The 17,723-nt window shown below is 41.6% G+C and overlaps 1 protein-coding gene across 2 annotated transcripts in view; it reads left to right on the forward strand.

Annotated features, from left to right (window-relative positions):
- The window catches only part of LOC106585080 (polypeptide N-acetylgalactosaminyltransferase 9), a 91,816-nt gene that overhangs the window by 25,333 nt on the left and 48,760 nt on the right, over positions 1-17,723 (forward strand). The window contains exons 4-5 of one of the 2 annotated variants that reach the window (XM_014170867.2): positions 4,116-4,290; positions 13,839-14,036. In XM_014170867.2, the coding sequence (XP_014026342.1) occupies positions 4,116-4,290; positions 13,839-14,036 (373 nt within the window). Of the gene's footprint in view, positions 1-4,115; positions 4,291-4,415; positions 4,458-13,838; positions 14,037-17,723 lie in introns of those variants that run through there. The other variant, XM_014170868.2, reaches the window with a different exon arrangement.

A 17,723-nucleotide genomic window follows, 5' to 3' on the forward strand; every position in this document is an offset into this window, starting at 1 on the left:
CTCTCTCTCCCTCTCTCTTTCTCTCTCTCTCCCTCTCTCTTTCGCTCTCTCTTTCTCTCTCTCTCCCTCTCTCTTTCTCTCTCTCTCCCTCTCTCTTTCTCTCTCTCTTTCTCTCTCTCTCCCTCTCTCTGTCTCCCTCTCTCCCTCTCTCTTTCTCTCTCTCTCCGTCTCTCTGTCTCTCTCTGTGTGTGTTGGTTGTGCGTGTGTTCAGAGAAGAGAATGAACGAGGGCAAAGTAGAGAGGAATGGAGAACCCTTGGGGGTGTGCTCTTAAACACTGTTAGTGAGTTTAAAAATATCCAGAAAAAAAGAGAGGCCTCTACCCTCTGTTGAACTGATGTGCAGTGCACAGCCTTCATTGTGATTTGGTCGACATGGGGCTTTGGTTGCTTCTACACACCTGCATGGCCCGTGGCAGCCGGCCCCGCTCAGCCACGACTCCCAAAATCCTGCCTGTTTCAGAGAGGGACAATGAACTAGATTCCAACTGACACTTGGCCCTCCATCACTTGGCATGGAGCTGGATTTAAGACCCAGTTTCCCCCCGGCAGGCGTAGAGAGGAGGCACAAATAACATACTGAAAGAGGACCAAGTAAGAGTCAACATTGGCACCTGCCCACTCTCCATGTAGAGGCTCTTAAATAGGCATCCATTTAAACCAAACAAAGTAGGCACAAATGGCAGCCGCGGCAAAATACCAAACCAAGTACTCCCCCTATCCATCTACCCAGATATTTACTGGTTGTGATTGGTGATGATAATTTGTGCAGATGTTTAAGCTGTTCTCTCCAGTGACAGACTATTAATATGCAGGCTAGGCTACTTGACCTTTTCTTGCTGGCTATGCCTGTCACCTCTCATTTGACCACGGCTCTGAGATATGACTAGAGGTAAGGCACAGAGGCTCACTTGGTGCATAATGAATCACACACAGGGAACATCCCACTGGGCACAAACTGGTTGAATCAACGTTGTTTCCACGTCATTTTAATGACATTGCGTTGAACCAACTTGGAATAGACGTTGAATTGTCTGTGCCCAGTGGGATGTTTGCCTTGTCTTTGTGACATATCCTTTAGCTGGGACAGAGAGTGACATGTATTGGGCTGCTCCTTTGCCTTAGTGAGCGCCGGGCATGCGGGGAACTAAATGCTTGTTCTACCTGATGAAGTTTAGCTTGCTGTGTATATCATACAGTAACAGTCCCAAACACTCATTCATTGTTGCAGCTTAAATATTATCAGAAGGACAATGTTTAATAGGCCTTCTGGAATTTAAACTCCAAATATAGCAAGTAAATTAATAACTTAATGGTTCATATAATGGAAATATCATCCCAGCTGGCACATTTGGTTCCATGGAAGTTGTGGGAACTTACGTTTTTGGTTTCCCATTGGTTCTGGGAACGAAGCGTTAAGTTTCCTGAATGGTAAAACTTAATGTTTTTTTTATGTACTGAGAACAGAAGGGCAAATTTCACCTGTTCTGGGAACGTTTATTTTTAGATTGCAGGGAGGTTATGAGAACGTTTTACTATGGTTCCCTGAAAGTTTTCCTGGGAGATTCTATTAATGTTCTTAGAACTGAAATTATTAATGTTCTGAGAACATGTTTCAATAAGACTTTTAATAACACTGTTAGCTTAGTTTGGGTTAATTGTTTTGAACTCCAAGCACAGATAGGACACATGGAAATTCATTTGCTTAGGCATTAATCATGCAACATTTCTTGGTGAGATTCTGTTCTCTATCCATGGAATTAGTCCACCCAGGATGGAGCTAGAATGCCATGTTTTTTTAAACTCCTATAAAGGTATTGATTTTAGTCTATTCAAACAGACCCCATTTTAAAGGAAACAAGCACTCATTATTAACATGAGTTGTGGCCAGTTAGTGCGCACGGCCAACACACCTGAACCCACTTAACAAGATAGAAGATGGAGAAAGTTTGGTTGACGCTGAGAACAGTATGTTTCTAAATAAAAAGGTTTTGCTAGCTGGGCATCCTGCACCATTCCCAGAATCTTATGTTTTGTTTGTATGCAAAATAACCGTAGGACAATCACACTCTCACCAAGCTCTAGGAAACATATGGTTCTCAGAACGCTATGTGCTAGCTGGGATCTGTTGAACTGAAGCGAAATTGAGTACAGCTCATAACGTGACATGAGAGCTGAATTCAAATACAAGTGGATTGCAGTTGATCATCAAGACAAGAAATATGACCAATCTCACCTCTCTCTCTCTCTCTCTCTCTCTCTCTCTCTCTCTCTGTCAGTGGTATAGGCTATATAAGTTATGTAATATATGACGTAACCCGCTGCCAATTGGCCTTAATCAACATGGCTACACACTGGCCTTTGATCTCTGGTGACCACACAGGAAGCATTTGGCAATAGGCATAGTCTAGAAGTCATACACGAAAATAAACCACTTGATATATGCAGATGAAAATGTGTAAGCCTTTAGACTGATCGAATAAAACCAATGCATGTGAGAAAAATCTATCAGACACAGCAGAAGGCCTCTCACAATCTGACCATTTCACCCTGAAATCCTTTGGCTCCCTGTATGGTGAAATATGTATTCATTCCATATTCACAGTATGATGGATAGTTATTTATTCTTTGCTGTTTTGCACCGTCGATCCCTTTAAAACATAGTCCATGGTCCATAATTCTCCAGTGCCACGGATGCAATCCACATTCTATTTGTTTGCTGGGCACCAGAGGGGATCCTATAACGTTTCTCCCCCCAGCAGAACAGCCATGCAATTATTGCACTTTTTGTTGGGTGTCATAATCTTTTAGCTGCATCAGTGGTGCCGCAGTTTTCACACAGCTCACAAGCCATTCTAGCAAACTTAAATATAGACAAACAGAAGAAAAAAAAGCCCAGTAAAAAACTTCAACTAGGGTGTAGAGGTCAGGTCACAGTCGGCTATCGCTACGGCCCAGAGTTTCCGTGGTCAGGTCACATGATCAGGGGAAAACATTTGGCTCTACTCATTGGTTGTCTGTTAGGGTCATATTGTAGTCAAAGGTTGCTTAAAGGCGCAATCAGCAGCTGCAACATACATGTTTGGACTTACAAATGAATGATATGTACCTATTCTTGAAGAATATAACTTATAATATAAATGCCACATGGGCTTTGTTCAACTGTCGTACCCCATCAGAACCCAAATATCAACTTGTTTTACCCCAATGTTTGTGAACAAACACTATGTAGCCACAACACATGGTTCAAACAATAATGTTTATAACTATAAACTATAATGTTTATATCATGGTTGGTCAATCCTTGCATAGCTCCATAGCTCTGCCTATGAATTTGAGAGTGATTACATTTCTCCAGCCGCATCCCTCAGCTTTTTTACCAAACCAGGGGTGCCGAGGCAGCTTTGTAAATGTTCTACTGATGATTGCCACTTTAATGATAGGCAGACCAGCTTTACCCATTCTGACAAAAAGCACTGAACACACCTCCAATGACAGCACCTCCTCTATCCAACTGAGACCTACAGATTAGACCAGGTGTTCTTTCAGAGGTTGATTTATGTACAGAGCAGGCGTGAGCTCCAGGCGTCAGCTCCAGGCATCAGATCCATTATGAAGCTTTGCTCGCCTTTATCATTCTCTCTCTCCCATAGAAGGTAGAGCACTCAGCAACCTTGGGGGGAGAACCTCAAACACTCACCAATCCTCCAAAAACATTACGTGGGCTCAGTCAGTCAGTTGGGCCATTTGTGGAACTGCTTGTTTACCTCACAGACTTTATTTACAGGTAAGACAGCGACACGGAAAGAAAGCCAGGCTCATCCCTTGGAGTAGAGTGAAGGGAGAAGGAGAGAATGTTTTTACAGTACAGAAATAATAAAGTAATCTGTGTTGTGCTGGGTCGTTCTAGTTCTACGTAACTCCTGATGCTGAGCTCTGTTGTGTTCTTCTTGGGGCAATTCATTACCCCATTTTTATTCAGACAAACAATGCTAATTGATTGTTGTATACCAGATTGAAACAACACTTTCTGCAAACTATGCATTTGCGGTGAAGCCAATACTTTCAGTGTTTCTGTTTTACAATAAAACTGATTCTCTTTTTCTTGTCTCTCCAGTGGAGCTGAAGTTCAACCTGGACCAGTATGTGAACAAGCGTTACCCAGGCCTGGTAAAGATCGTCCGCAACAGTAAGAGGGAGGGCCTGATCCGAGCCAGGATACACGGCTGGAACGCTGCGACAGCCCCGGTCGTAGGCTTCTTTGATGCCCATGTAGAGTTCAACACCGCATGGTAAGAACTGCGCTTCATCTTCGTTCACTCTTCATTCTCCTTTTCCCTCTTGGGGTTCATGTTAGAGTGCAACGGTTGTACTCCTACATAATCATCAATGAAATATGCGGGTCGCTCCTCCCGGTCGTAGGCTTCTTTGATGCCCATGTAGAGTTCAACACCGCATGGTAAGAACTGCGCTTCATCTTCGTTCACTCTTCATTCTCCTTTTCCCTCTTGGGGTTCATGTTAGAGTGCAACGGTTGTACTCCTACATAATCATCAATGAAATATGAGGGTCGCTCCTTTAAGCATTTTGATTAAGCGTCAGCTAAACAGTGCTTACGCTACGAGGAATTATTACTGAGGCAGCACATTCAGGGAATGTGACCTTAATTTTGAAAGAGTTAGAACAGTTAATGAGCTTTTCCTCATCACTCCTGAACTGTGACCAATGGCCAATAGAAAATACACTGTTTGGGTTTCAATGATGGCACGGTACTGTGCTGTGCTGTCCTGTAAGTCGCTGACGTTTTAACGGTGGTGGCAGAATAAAATAATAGAGAACAGCTCAAATGTTGTGTTTGCCACACTGTTCCCACCCTCCTCAGGCCTTAGACTTTAGTCTTATAAGCATGATGGGGGTCTCAACCCAATGTCTGGCTGACAGGCATGCTTACCACCAAACATGTCACTCAAGCGCATTGTAATTGGCACCTAATTTGAGCCTGTCATCCTGTCAGGCTTTTTAAGACTGAGTGTGTGTGGTGTGTTCCTGGGGAAGCTAGGGGAAGCTGTGGGGAAGCTGGGACCGAAGGTTTGGGTAATAAATTGTTTCTCTACCTCCCTGGTTGTAGCTCAGGTACTTCACCTAACAAGATACTGCCATTGCTTCATAACTCAAACATCAGACAGAACAGGAAGAGAAGACAGATGACAAATATTTGCCAAATATATTTACTTATCACTTCAATAAAAGTGTGGTTAAATATCTTGTTCAAGACTGTTGTACGCCATCATTTGTAATGAATAGGGCCTAGAGTTTCCCTGGACCAGGAAAATCTAGGGCCTGGAGTAAGGTCACAAGTGAGGTCACATGGTCATAAAAACTCCTTGTCCCCTCCTCCCTATTTATGGGTAAACGACTATGTGATTCCTACACACATTTGACTATAATAAATCAACATACAGCATTAAAGGTAAAAAGGCTCAAAGCCCTCTGTGAGTTTAGTCTAGTCCTCCTCCTCCGGAGGATCTCATGTACCTTGATCCTGGACCAGGAGGGCTTTTAGTTTACTGTGATCTGATCCGCTATACATTCATCACCGACCGCCGACCTTTCGACTTCTGGGCGGAGGGGAATCTCATGTACCTTGATCCTTCACCAGGAGGGCTTTTAGTCTACTGTGATCTGATCCGCTATACGTTCATCACCGCCGACCTTTCAACTTCTGGGCAGAGGAGAATCTCATGTACCTTGATCCTTGACCAGGAGGGCTTTTAGTCTACTGTGATCTGATCCGCTATACGTTCATCACCGCCGACCTTTCAACTTCTGGGCAGAGGAGAATCTCATGTACCTTGATCCTTGACCAGGAGGGCTTTTAGTCTACTGTGATCTGATCCGCTATACATTCATCACCGCCGACCTTTCAACTTCTGGGTGGAGGAGAATCTCATGTACCTTTATCCTGGACCAGGAGGGCTTTTAGTGGGAACTTAATGGCCACACCAAACCCAGCTGTCTCTGCCAGCCAGCCAGCTACATGGGGGAGTCGGTTGGTTGGTTTCATCAGGAGTTGAGTGAGTGATGATAATTGATTCCCTAGTGGTTCCCTCATCTGTTTCCCCATCTGCTCCTGAAAAAAATTGATGTGCTTTTCCGTCCCCTCACCACCCTTTCACCTCCACAGGAACCACCCTCATTGTTTCTGGTGTTCGCTCTCTTTTTTACATGCAGGGATCAGTCTGAATTTCTTTTGATTTAGTTCACCTGCTGCCTTCGTGACTCACACACACACTTCACGTTTCACTTTTTTTTATAGTGTGGCTTCTTTGTTTGGTACAGCAGCCGTTCATTTGTTTTACATGAGTCTACATTATATTTGTACATCAGCTTATGAAATGTACAACTGTGCCCTTGGATTCGACTTATTCTCTCAAAGAAGCCATAGTATGTAGAAAAAAAGAATGCTATAGATGAAATGAAAAACATCAGGCACTACATCACTCTAGGAAACATGTTTTGGTTACTCCTTGGCATCCGACCGCAAGGCGCTAAAGAGGGTACGGCGTAAGGGCCAGTACATCACTGGAGCCGAGCTCCTCGCCATCCAGGAACGCTATACCAGGCGGTGTCAGAGGAAGGCCCTAAACATTGTCAAAGACTCCAGGCATAAACTGTTCTCTCTGCTACCGCAATGCAAGCGGTACCGATGCACCGAGTCTGGAACCAACAGGACCCTGAACAGCTTCTACCCCCAAGCTAAATAGTTAGTTAAATAGTTAACCAAATAGCTACCCGGACTATCTGCATTGACCTTTTGCACTAACTACTGTTTATTATCTATCCTGTTGCCTAGTCACTTTATTCCTACCTATATGTACATATCTACCTCAATTACCTCATACCCCTGCATATCGACTCGGTACTGGTACCCCGTGTATATAGCCAAGTTATCGTTACTCATTGTGTATTCATTATCACTTTTATTATTACATGTCAATACTTTTCTATTATTTCTCTATTTTCTTTCTCTCTACATTGTTGGGAAGGGCCCGTAAGTAAGCATATCACGTTTAGTGTATACCTGTTGTTTACGAAGCATGTGCCAAATAGAATTTGATTGAAATTGATTTGTGTTGCATACAGCACATTTTTGGCTCTTCAACTGTGAGTGTGCTTCTGTGTTTGCACAGAGCTGAGTATATAGATTTCAGTGTGAATAGCAAAAAAATATGACACGTGTTGAATGTACAGTATGTGGTGTATTGTGCTGCTAGCCCTTATTCAAATACTAGAAGAAACCTTAGATGTGTCCATTCGTTGCAATCACAAGCCCCTCTATTCATCATCATATGAATATGCATTATGGCACATACATAAGTGATAAGTGAGATGGATTGTTCCCCTGCTTTTTGTCATGAGGCATAGTGAATAACCTTGTTAGAGCTAGTAATGCATGCAGGCATCCAGTTTTTTGAGCCAAGTGAACGTGCTGGCACTCTGAAGCCAAGAAACTGTCCAGTTGATATTGTTTACCCTTAGTATAGAATTGATTATACACATACGGAATTCTAGGATAGTTTGATATAATTGCAACATAAATGTACTTTGACACTTTCAATTTCCTTGAACCCATGTTGGTTTATTAAGTATGAATAGTTCACGTTTCAATAGTTTTCACTGTTGGAATGGATGGAACATATTTACATTCATCCATTCCGAGGCGAACGTTCTAATTCCGCTAACCTCCATTTTTCTGTAAATACAATTAATGTGGTGGAAATACGACAGGGTTGTAATGAGCATCCGTGCCTCTTGAACTCTGAGCTCACAGGGGGAGCAGCTTCAGATAAATGTATATTTATTTGGTTTTTGAATTCTGCACTGTTGCAATCAGGTTATTAATGATTCATTATTAGTCCATGCGAGCGGTGTATGTGTGTGGGGGAAGATTAAAGGCTGTGGGTGTTGGATGTAGGCTGCATGGCTGTAATGAAATGCACAGGTCACAACCCCACACTTTGATGGTGCTGTGATGCTACACCTTGTGATCCCACTGTTTCCCAGGATTCAGATTGAGGTCAGAGAATCGAAAATAGGAAAAATAAGAGTTTCACGTCCTGACCATAGAGAGCTCTTATTTCTATGGTAGAGTAGGTCAGGGTGTGACTGGGGGGGTTTATTTAGTTTATTTATTTGTATGTTGTTTGGTTCTAGTTTCTGTTTTTCTATGTTGGGGTTTTTGGATGATCCCCAATTAGAGGCAGCTGGTCATCGTTGTCTCTAATTGGGGATCATATTTAAGTAGTTGTTTTTCCCACCTGTGTTTGTGGGAGATTATTTTGAGTTAGTGCATGTTGCACCTCTGTCGTCACGGTTTGTTGTTTTGTTTATTGTATGTCTTGCATAGTTTCACATATTAATAAAGATGTGGAACGATACGCACGCTGCGCCTTGGTCTCCTTCCTACCATGAACGTGACAAAGAGTTGCTGTTCCAACCTCTTCCAAGGACCTCTCAATTGGTTTGGATTGTGTGCTTTGCATTCGTTGTTCAGAAAATTGAAATATATTGGATACATTTGTGAACTAAACACTTGATTTCCAAAAAAGGTTTTAACAAAAAGGGTAGATAAGATCTCATAGACCTTATACTGAGTAGTTAATTTTTTCATTGTGCAAAACAGTTTAAAAATCAGACATATTTTGACACTTGTGGTCTCTTCTCAAAGCTTGTATCTCTTTTAGTGGATATAATGAGCTCAATCTGCTTGCTGTGCAAGTGTGCTAAAAGTATTATTTTTCATTTAACAGTACTGAGCTTTAGAAACCCTGTGGCCTTTTTTTCACAGCTAAATTGAAACATGCCTTACCTTTCTTCTTGCTCTGACTGACTGGTCTTGGTTCAGTGTTTATCCGTCTTGAAAGGAGGAAGATGGTGTAACGCTTAAACAGTGAGTGCTTCACAAACCACACACTAGGCAGGCATCCAAAAATACAGAATAGACAGAGATTTATGCTGCTAATACTACAGTATTATCAGCTTTTATCCCCAAGCATATATACCTACCAGGACAACTGAAAATGATCAAAGTAATATCAAGACATAAAAGCTAAAGGTAGATAGTATTGCAAGCTCCTAAGCTCTATAATGATATTGCCAAAACCTTATTCAGTGGACCTGACACTGTAACTTTAAATTCAGTGTGAATAATGATCCCTACAGATGTAGAATCTTAATTTGAGACAGTTTGCTACAGCAGGAAAATACTGTAGTGCTGCAGCAACAGGAAATGTGAATTATTATTTGTATTATAATTAATGCACATTTTTATAGGGGTTGATACATTTTTCGTAACGGAAAATCAAGTCTGAAATTTCAAAGTGGAAATTACAAACTTCAAAAGCATTTTTAAACCTCAAATACATGAAAGGTTTTTAATTTCCTGCATTGCAGGAAAGTTCTCCTGCAACAGGGTGATCAATTTAAGGTCCTACATCTGTACATTTCATTCAGAACAGTCATTTTTACAGGAGTAGTATTGCCTAATATGAATATTTTTGCTACAGATTCATGCATTATCTATCCAAAACAGCCCTGAAGACAACTGTGTGACTGGATAGTCCAAGATCTGTGCACAGTGTGCAGTCTTAATGTGCAAGAACATGGCTGGAGGCGATGAAAGGCTTCTCACATGCAGACACTACACACACACTCTCTCTCTCTCTCTCTCTCTCTCTCTCTCTCTCTCTCTCTCTCTCTCTCTCTCTCTCTCTCTCTCTCTCTCTCTCTCTCTCTCTCTCTCTCTCTCTCTCTCTCTCTCTCTCTCTCTCTCTCTCACACACACACACACACACACACACGCTCGCACACACACACACACATTCTCTCTCTCTCACACACACACAAACAAATGTGCATGCACACACAAACAAATGTGCATGCTCACATCTACTGCGCTCATAAAAGCTACAGTAGGTCACAATGAAATCCCCTCGACTTTCTACATGGGCAACTCACATGTTCTGGTGCATTAACCTGTAAACGAATTATAACAGATCCTGTTTTAGGCGCTCAGCACCTGCAGTTCTGTGGCTGCATGGTTGTGAATGAAGCTAGATTCCATTATCTGATAAATCTGTGTTTGAGAAACTTTCCCAATTCAAGATGTGTCACACAGGAATTCCATTAATCTTGAAGAATGGAGCCGTAATCTCAGCGGCCTGCGTTCTGGGCTCTGTGCAGAGGACAAAGGTAGGACAGATAGGGAGAGGAGCCATCCTCAGAAGATGGCATGTAGACTTAAGTATACACAGATTGAAATCAGGGCATTTTTATCCTGCCATATGATGTTGCTCAACCCCAGGCAGGCGTGTTTGCTTAGGTCAGGAAAATAAGTGTTGATCGCTATATTAGACATCTTCCATTGGTTTTGAGTGGGTTAAAAACACGCAGGGCTGTTTATTGTTTTGCAAGTAGACATCAAGTAAACAACTCACAAAATGTTCCATTTATCCAAAACGTCTGTACATGTAAATGTTGAAAAAGGCTTGAGACCAGACCAGGTAGTAATAAAATGAGAGAAGCTCCAGAAAAACAATGAGACCTATTGCGACAATGTATTTGAACAAGATTACATGAGTCATCACTGAGGGAAAAAAACACTACTTGAATATGAAACCAAATTGAATCTGGACCGATGTGGGTGAATAACCGTCACGGAGATGGTGCATATGAAATGATAGGAGAAGAAGAGGTGGGAAATGAAAAACCTCATCAGTTAAACCTGATCCCTCATTGTTTCTGAGGTACCTGGTGAGGTAGCTAGTGTTGAGCACGCTGCTAGCTAGCGCTGGGCTGCTACTGTACTGTCGAGGGACAGGTGAAGATGAATGACTGATGGAGTGTACTGGAGAAGATGGGGGTTCTGAGTTCTCAAGGTTAGAGAATGCATTCAGGATCCACCAAAAGCAAGATCTCAGCATGTAGTAGATACAGTGGGGGAAAAAAGTATTTGATCCCCTGCTGATTTTGTACATTTGCCCACTGGCAAAGAAATGATCAGTCTATAATTTTAATGGTACGTTTATTTGAACAGTGAGAGACAGAATAACAACAAAAATATCGAGAAAAACGTGTAAAAACAACTACGTTAGGGTGTGCTCCTAACCACAGCCTGTTACCTGTATAAAAGACACCTGTCCACAGAAGCAATCAATCAATCAGATTCCAAAGTCTCCACCATGGCCAAGACCAAAGAGCTCTCCAAGGATGTCAGGGACAAGATTGTAGACCTACACAAGGCTGGAATGGGCTACAAGACCATCGCCAATCAGCTTGGTGAGAAGGTGACAACATTTGGTGCGATTATTCGCAAATGGAAGAAACACAAAAGAACTGTCAATATCCCTCGGCCTGGGGCTCCATGCAAGATCTCACCTCGTATAGTTGCAATGAGCATGAGAACGGTGAGGAATCAGCCCAGAACTACACGGGAGGATCTTGTCAATGATCTCAAGGCAGCTGGGACCATAGTCACCAAGAAAACAATTGGTAACACACTACGCCGTGAAGGACTGAAATCCTGCAGCGCCCGCAAGGTCCCCCTGCTCAAGAATACATATACATGCCCGTCTGAAGTTTGCCAATGAATATCTGAATGATTCAGAGGACAACTGGTGAAAGTGTTGTGGTCAGATGAGACCAAAATGGAGCTCTTTGGCATCAACTCAACTCGCTGTGTTTGGAGAGGGAGGAATGCTGCCTATGACCCCAAGAACACCATCTCCACCGTCAAACATGGAGGTGGAAACATTATGCTTTGGGGGTGTTTTTCTGCTAAGGGGACAGGACAACTTAACCGCATCATTTGACAGGGCCATGTACTGTCAAATCTTGGGTGAGAACCTCCTTCCCTCAGCCAGGGCATTGAAAATGGGTCGTGGATGGGTATTCCAGCATGACAATGACCCAAAACACACGGCCAAGGCAACAAAGGAGTGGCTCAAGAAGAAGCACATTAAGGTCCTGGAGTGGCCTAGCCAGTCTCCAGACCTTAATCCCATAGAAAATCTGTCAGCCTCAAAACCTTAATGACTTGGAGAAGATCTGCAAAGAGGAGTGGGACAAAATCCCTCCTGAGATGTGTGCAAACTTGGTGGCCAACTATAAGAAACGTCTGATCTCTGTGATTGCCAACAAGGGTTTTGCCACCAAGTACTAAGTCATGTTTTGCAGAGGGGTCAAATAATAATTTTCCTCATTAAAATGCAAATCAATTTATAACATTTTAGACATGCGTTTTTCTGGATTTTTTTGTTGTTATTCTGTCTCTCACTGTTCATATAAACCTACTATTAAAATTATAGACTGATCATTTCTTTGTAACTGGGCAAACGTACAAAATCAGCAGGGGATCAAATACTTTTTTCCCCCACTGTATACTCTATTCATCCTTGCCTATCCATGTTAGGCCCTTGGCAATATGACGCTTACAGAAGGTTGTTGAGGGAAGTAAAACTTTGCCTTCTCATTCTAAGTAGAATTAACTATATATAATATTTATTTGCTGGCTGAGAAATTAGGGCTATACAAACATCCTAGCGTTTAATGAATCTAAATACAGTCGTTTTCAATTCAAGTGTTCAGTGACAATAATTTAGCGGTGCAATATTTTTTAGCACCTTTCAATTATTACGTTTTATTACTTCATCATTCAAGTTTGACTGTTCAAAGCACATACGGTAAATCATGTTTGTCAGAAAATGTAGCTCATTAACACATTTCTTTACCTGGACAATGACCAACTTTCTAACAGCAGATGGGGAAGTCGACCCCTCTCCCACGCGTACTTTTATCCTTTCCATTACACCTTAAAGTAAGTAGAGGCCCAGGTCTCTCATATGCCAATCTTTCCGAATGAGATGGGAAGGTTTTTACAATCACGCCGCTCTTATTAAATGATTGCTTTTACTTAGTAGTGCATCTGTCAGTCATTTTTACCGGAAACCCACTTATAGCTCCATTTGGATCCATTCCCCTGCACTCTTTCCACTACCCTGATGTGATAAAGAATACTTCTGCTTTTGGAAGATAAATGGGTTTGGCTTTTAAAGAAATAGAGAGAAAGGGGAGGGAGAGAGAGAGAGAGAGAGAGAAGGGGATAGAGAGAGAGTTTAAGAAAATATGCTGAGAGCGATAGAGGATGAGAATGGAGGGAGATGAGGGAGAGGGTATTCTAAAGAGTTACGGTAATTATGGATCATAATTGCAGCCTGTCAGATTGAAAATTGTGCGAAATGCAGCTTCTAGGTATGAGTAGTTGCTCTAAAGCTGTACTGAAGCAAACCTAACATTAGACAGATGATCAAAGTACATGTATAGCCAGGGCTAACAGTATGGCAAATGAATTGACAGAGACCCTTATTCCCCTTCCATCTACCCAAAGGTATCAGCATGCATGCCATAGGCCAAGGGAGAAGGAAATGAAGGGAACAAACACATAACTCTGTAGCCAGCCACTTCAATGACACCAAGGGTGCTGCACACAGTCTGATGTACTCTGACACCGAACGTGCCAAGCAAAACACCCTCGAGTAAGCCACTGTTGAAGACTTTGGCAGGCTTTTAGAAAAAGGCTTTTATTGAGAATCCCTGGCAACCCTGTACATGAGAAATAAAGATCTCGAGGGAGCCAACACTGCTTTTTTTTATTGCTGGCCATATGTATTACATTTATTTATCTGCAGTGTTTTAAAGGGATGTTGATGGATGATTGTTTGATGGTTGTGACAGTGTCACAGTACAATAGCTCAACCCTGATGTCTCTCTTCTCTTATCAAAGGGCGGAGCCTATCCTGACCAGAGTGAAGGAGGACCATACCCGGATCATCCTCCCGGCCATCGACAACATCAAGTTCAACACGTTCGAGGTGCAGCAGTACGCCAACGCGGCCCACGGCTACAACTGGGGCCTGTGGTGCATGTACATTATCCCCCCTCAGGAGTGGCTGGACAAGGGCGACGAGACAGCCCCCATCAGGTAACACACCTCACCATAGTTGAGCACCCCCTCCATTTTGACGAGGAAACCTTGATATTGGGTCATTAGTGTACTTTCATACAGTGAGCACTGTACATGACTTTAGACTACAGTGTTCATTGGTGCTGTATAGTATGGAATAAATGTTGTCACTGTAATCATAGAGTTGATTATTATTACAGTAAATATTCACCTAGGAGCCTCAAGTAAATCATGTTTTATGTATTTTTTTATATGTTCAGCATTATTATTATGTCATATTTCCTAAATTACACAGAAATAGTCATATATTTCTCCGGACATGTGTTTGGCTGGGGCAAGGTCATGGCAACACACACAAATCAGGTCATAAAATAGTTGTAATTAATTATTCATGTAGACCCTAATGCTGTGTCTGAAGACTGGAGGTGACTGCTGAGCCATGTGCTATGGGCCATTTGTCTTCTGGTTGAGACATTAAAACATAATTTAGCTTATGATTATAATTTAACACAATGTCAGAAGCCAACCAACAGAGACAGAAGAGACAATATGAGACTTCTCCTCTGAGGAAAATTTCAACCAGACTGTTCTGACATCATGGCTATGCCACTTTGCTGATCACTATTTGAATGACAACCGAACCATGCTTTGCCAGTTAGAGACAGAAATGTTAAGCGCTGGAAATAATGTTTAAGCAGGACTCTGTTAAGTGGTGTTACTGTTGCCCCTGAGATAGATTAAATGGACATACAGGAGAACAAGCATGAAAAACTCAACTTTTCTTAATAAATATTGTAAGAGGATTCATTTTCATATGGACTACAGTAACCTAATTGTTTCTGTTGTAGAAATTTTTGTCAAAAACAGCAGTGGAATGACTGCAAACATTGCAGGTGCTATTTGCAGTCCTGTTATTGACACTCCACGCCTCAAGAGGTGTGTTGGCTGTGTTGATCCCTATTGGAAATCATTCCTGTACTTGTTTCCTAAATCTCTCTGCCCATCAACAATACATGGAGTGTAGGCCAATGGCTATTCAGAGCTGAGGTGTTTGGGCATCCAAGAATATATCCACAACAGTGCCTTCAGAAAGTATTCATACTCCTTGACTTATTCCACATGTTGTTGTGTTACAGCCTCAATTCAAAATGAATTCAATCGTTTTTTTTCTTCTCACCCATTTACTCACAATACTCCATAATGACAAAGTGAAAACATGTTTTTAGAAATGTTTGGAAATGCATCGAAAATGAAATACAGAAATATAATTTACATACAGTAAGTATTCACACCCCTGAGGCAATACATGTTAGAATCACCTCTGGCAACGATTACAGCTGTGAGTTTTTCTGGGTACGTCTCTAAGAGCTTTGTACAGCTTGATTGTGCAATATTTGCAAAATATTCTTTTTAAAGCTTTGTCAAGTTGGTTTTGATCATTGCTAGACAGCCCTTTTTTAAGTATTGCCAATTTAGGTCAAAACTGTAACAAGACCAATCAAAATATGAGCTAACGTAGGCTAACGAGGTTGTAAGTAACAAGAAAATGTCCCAAGTCTGTAACTGTTTTAAAGTCACCATTGGTGAAATTCCTGAGCGAATTCCTTCCTCTCCGTCAACACCTGTATCTTTGTAGTGACTGGGTGTATTGATACACCATCCAAAGTGTAATGAATAACTTTATCATGCTCAAAGGGATATTAAATGTTTTTTTTATTTTTTTATTTTTACCCATCTACCAATAGGTGCCGTTATTTGTGAGGCGTTGGAAAACCTCCCTGGACTTTGTGGTTGAATCTGTGTTTGACATTCACTGCTTGACTGAGGGACCTTACAGATAATTGTATGTGTGGGGTACAGAGATGAGGTAGTCATTCAAAAATCATGATAAACACTATTATTGGACACAAAGAGTCCGTGCAACGTATTATGTGACTATGGACATTTTTACTCCAGAAATTATTTATGCTTGCCATAACGAAGGGGTTGAATACTTATTAACTCAAGACATTTCAGCTTTTCATGTTTTATTAATTAGTTACACGTTCTTAAAACATAATCCCTCTTTGACATTATGGGGTATTGTGTGTAGGCCAGTAACAATACATCTCAATGTAATCCATTTTAAATTCAGGCTGTAACACAACAAAATGTGGAAAAAGTAAAGGGGTGTGACTACTTTCTGAAGGCACTGTAATAGCAAAAACGTTGCTTTTATAAACTTTGACTGACTGCAAAACATTTAGAGCAGTGATTGCGCAGATGTTGGTTTGTGTGTGTGTGTGTGTGTGTGTGTGTGTGTGTGTGTGTGTGTGTGTGTGTGTGTGTGTGTGTGTGTGTGTGTGTGTGTGTGTGTGTGTGTGTGTGTCTTTCTTCCTTACCCCACATAATCATTTCATAAAGCACACTCCATGCAGATTATTTTGGGAAGACAAAACTACTGCAATTATAGTCTAAACACGACTATATGCAAATAAATATAAACATGCACAGCATCCTTGATATCCTTAAACAACCTCCTTTTGAATATTAACACAGTGTCAATTAATCATTATAGAGTTCCCTCTTCATCCTTCCTCTCTAATAACCTCCTCCCGATAACATACAGTAGGGCCAGTCGTACAGAATTGCACTCTCCACTGTGCATGTTAATGTATGACGTACTAGGCTCCATGCTGCAGTAGACTACAGCTACCCACTGATCAGATTGAAAATAAGCTTTTTGACTCTGTCATCGCACATCATGGACTGCTATATTTTTATATTACATTTTTATGAGGTCTATGTCATAGAGGACTAAATGCAATGGCTAAAGCCAGTAAAAGCAAGCCTAGGGTGACAGTGGCCCGGAAATAAAAACAACTTTAGAGACCTAGAGACAGCAGGCTGGAGTGGAGAGGAAAGCAGCCCATCCTATCCTCCTCAGGTGGCTCTCTCATGGAGGTTTGTGTGTGTGTCTGACAGTCTATATTTACTAGAGGACCTTGTCCCCATCATAGCTTCCCTCTCATACATCCCTAAAGCAATGTTCCTTTTTTTTAACCTTTATTTAACTAGGCACGTCAGTTAAGAACAAAATCTTATTTTCAATGACAGCCTAGGAACAGAGGGTTAACTGCCTTGTCAGAACAACAGATTTTTACCTTGTCAGCTTGGGGATTCGATCTTGCATTCTTTCGGTTACTAGTCCAACACTCTGACCACTAGTCTACCTGCCACCCCTCTTCCTTGAAGAGCTTTATAGACCCAGTTCTATTGTATTATGGAGATGTCTCTGGAAGTTGGTCCTCTTGATGTTTTAGCACAGACACTTATGGAAAAATGCATATCTAAAGATATACCAAATGCTGAGCCTGTGGTATTTTCACAGAATGTCTGGGTGCACTTGTACCCCACATGTAGATGTACAATTAAGAGAGAAGAATGGTGTTCTCCGTTTTGTAAAATGCATTGTTACTCAGGGGTTTTCCCAGGTTAATCATGCATAGATTATTGTGTTAAATTAAATCAAATCAAGTAAATAGTGTATCGGCCTGCAGTGTAGCCCAGGGTGCAAACAGCCTGGTGTGCAGTGATTATTAACATTATTATGAATCCTGTTTTTTTTAGTAAAGGGTCTACTCAACAGAGTGCACTGTGGGTGTACTAAAGGTTAGTCACTGAGGCTGATCAAGACAGTGACAGGGGAATGAACACTGTTTTTAA

This window comes from Salmo salar, chromosome ssa24 (genome assembly GCF_905237065.1).
Source record: "Salmo salar chromosome ssa24, Ssal_v3.1, whole genome shotgun sequence".
NCBI lineage: Eukaryota > Metazoa > Chordata > Actinopteri > Salmoniformes > Salmonidae > Salmo > Salmo salar.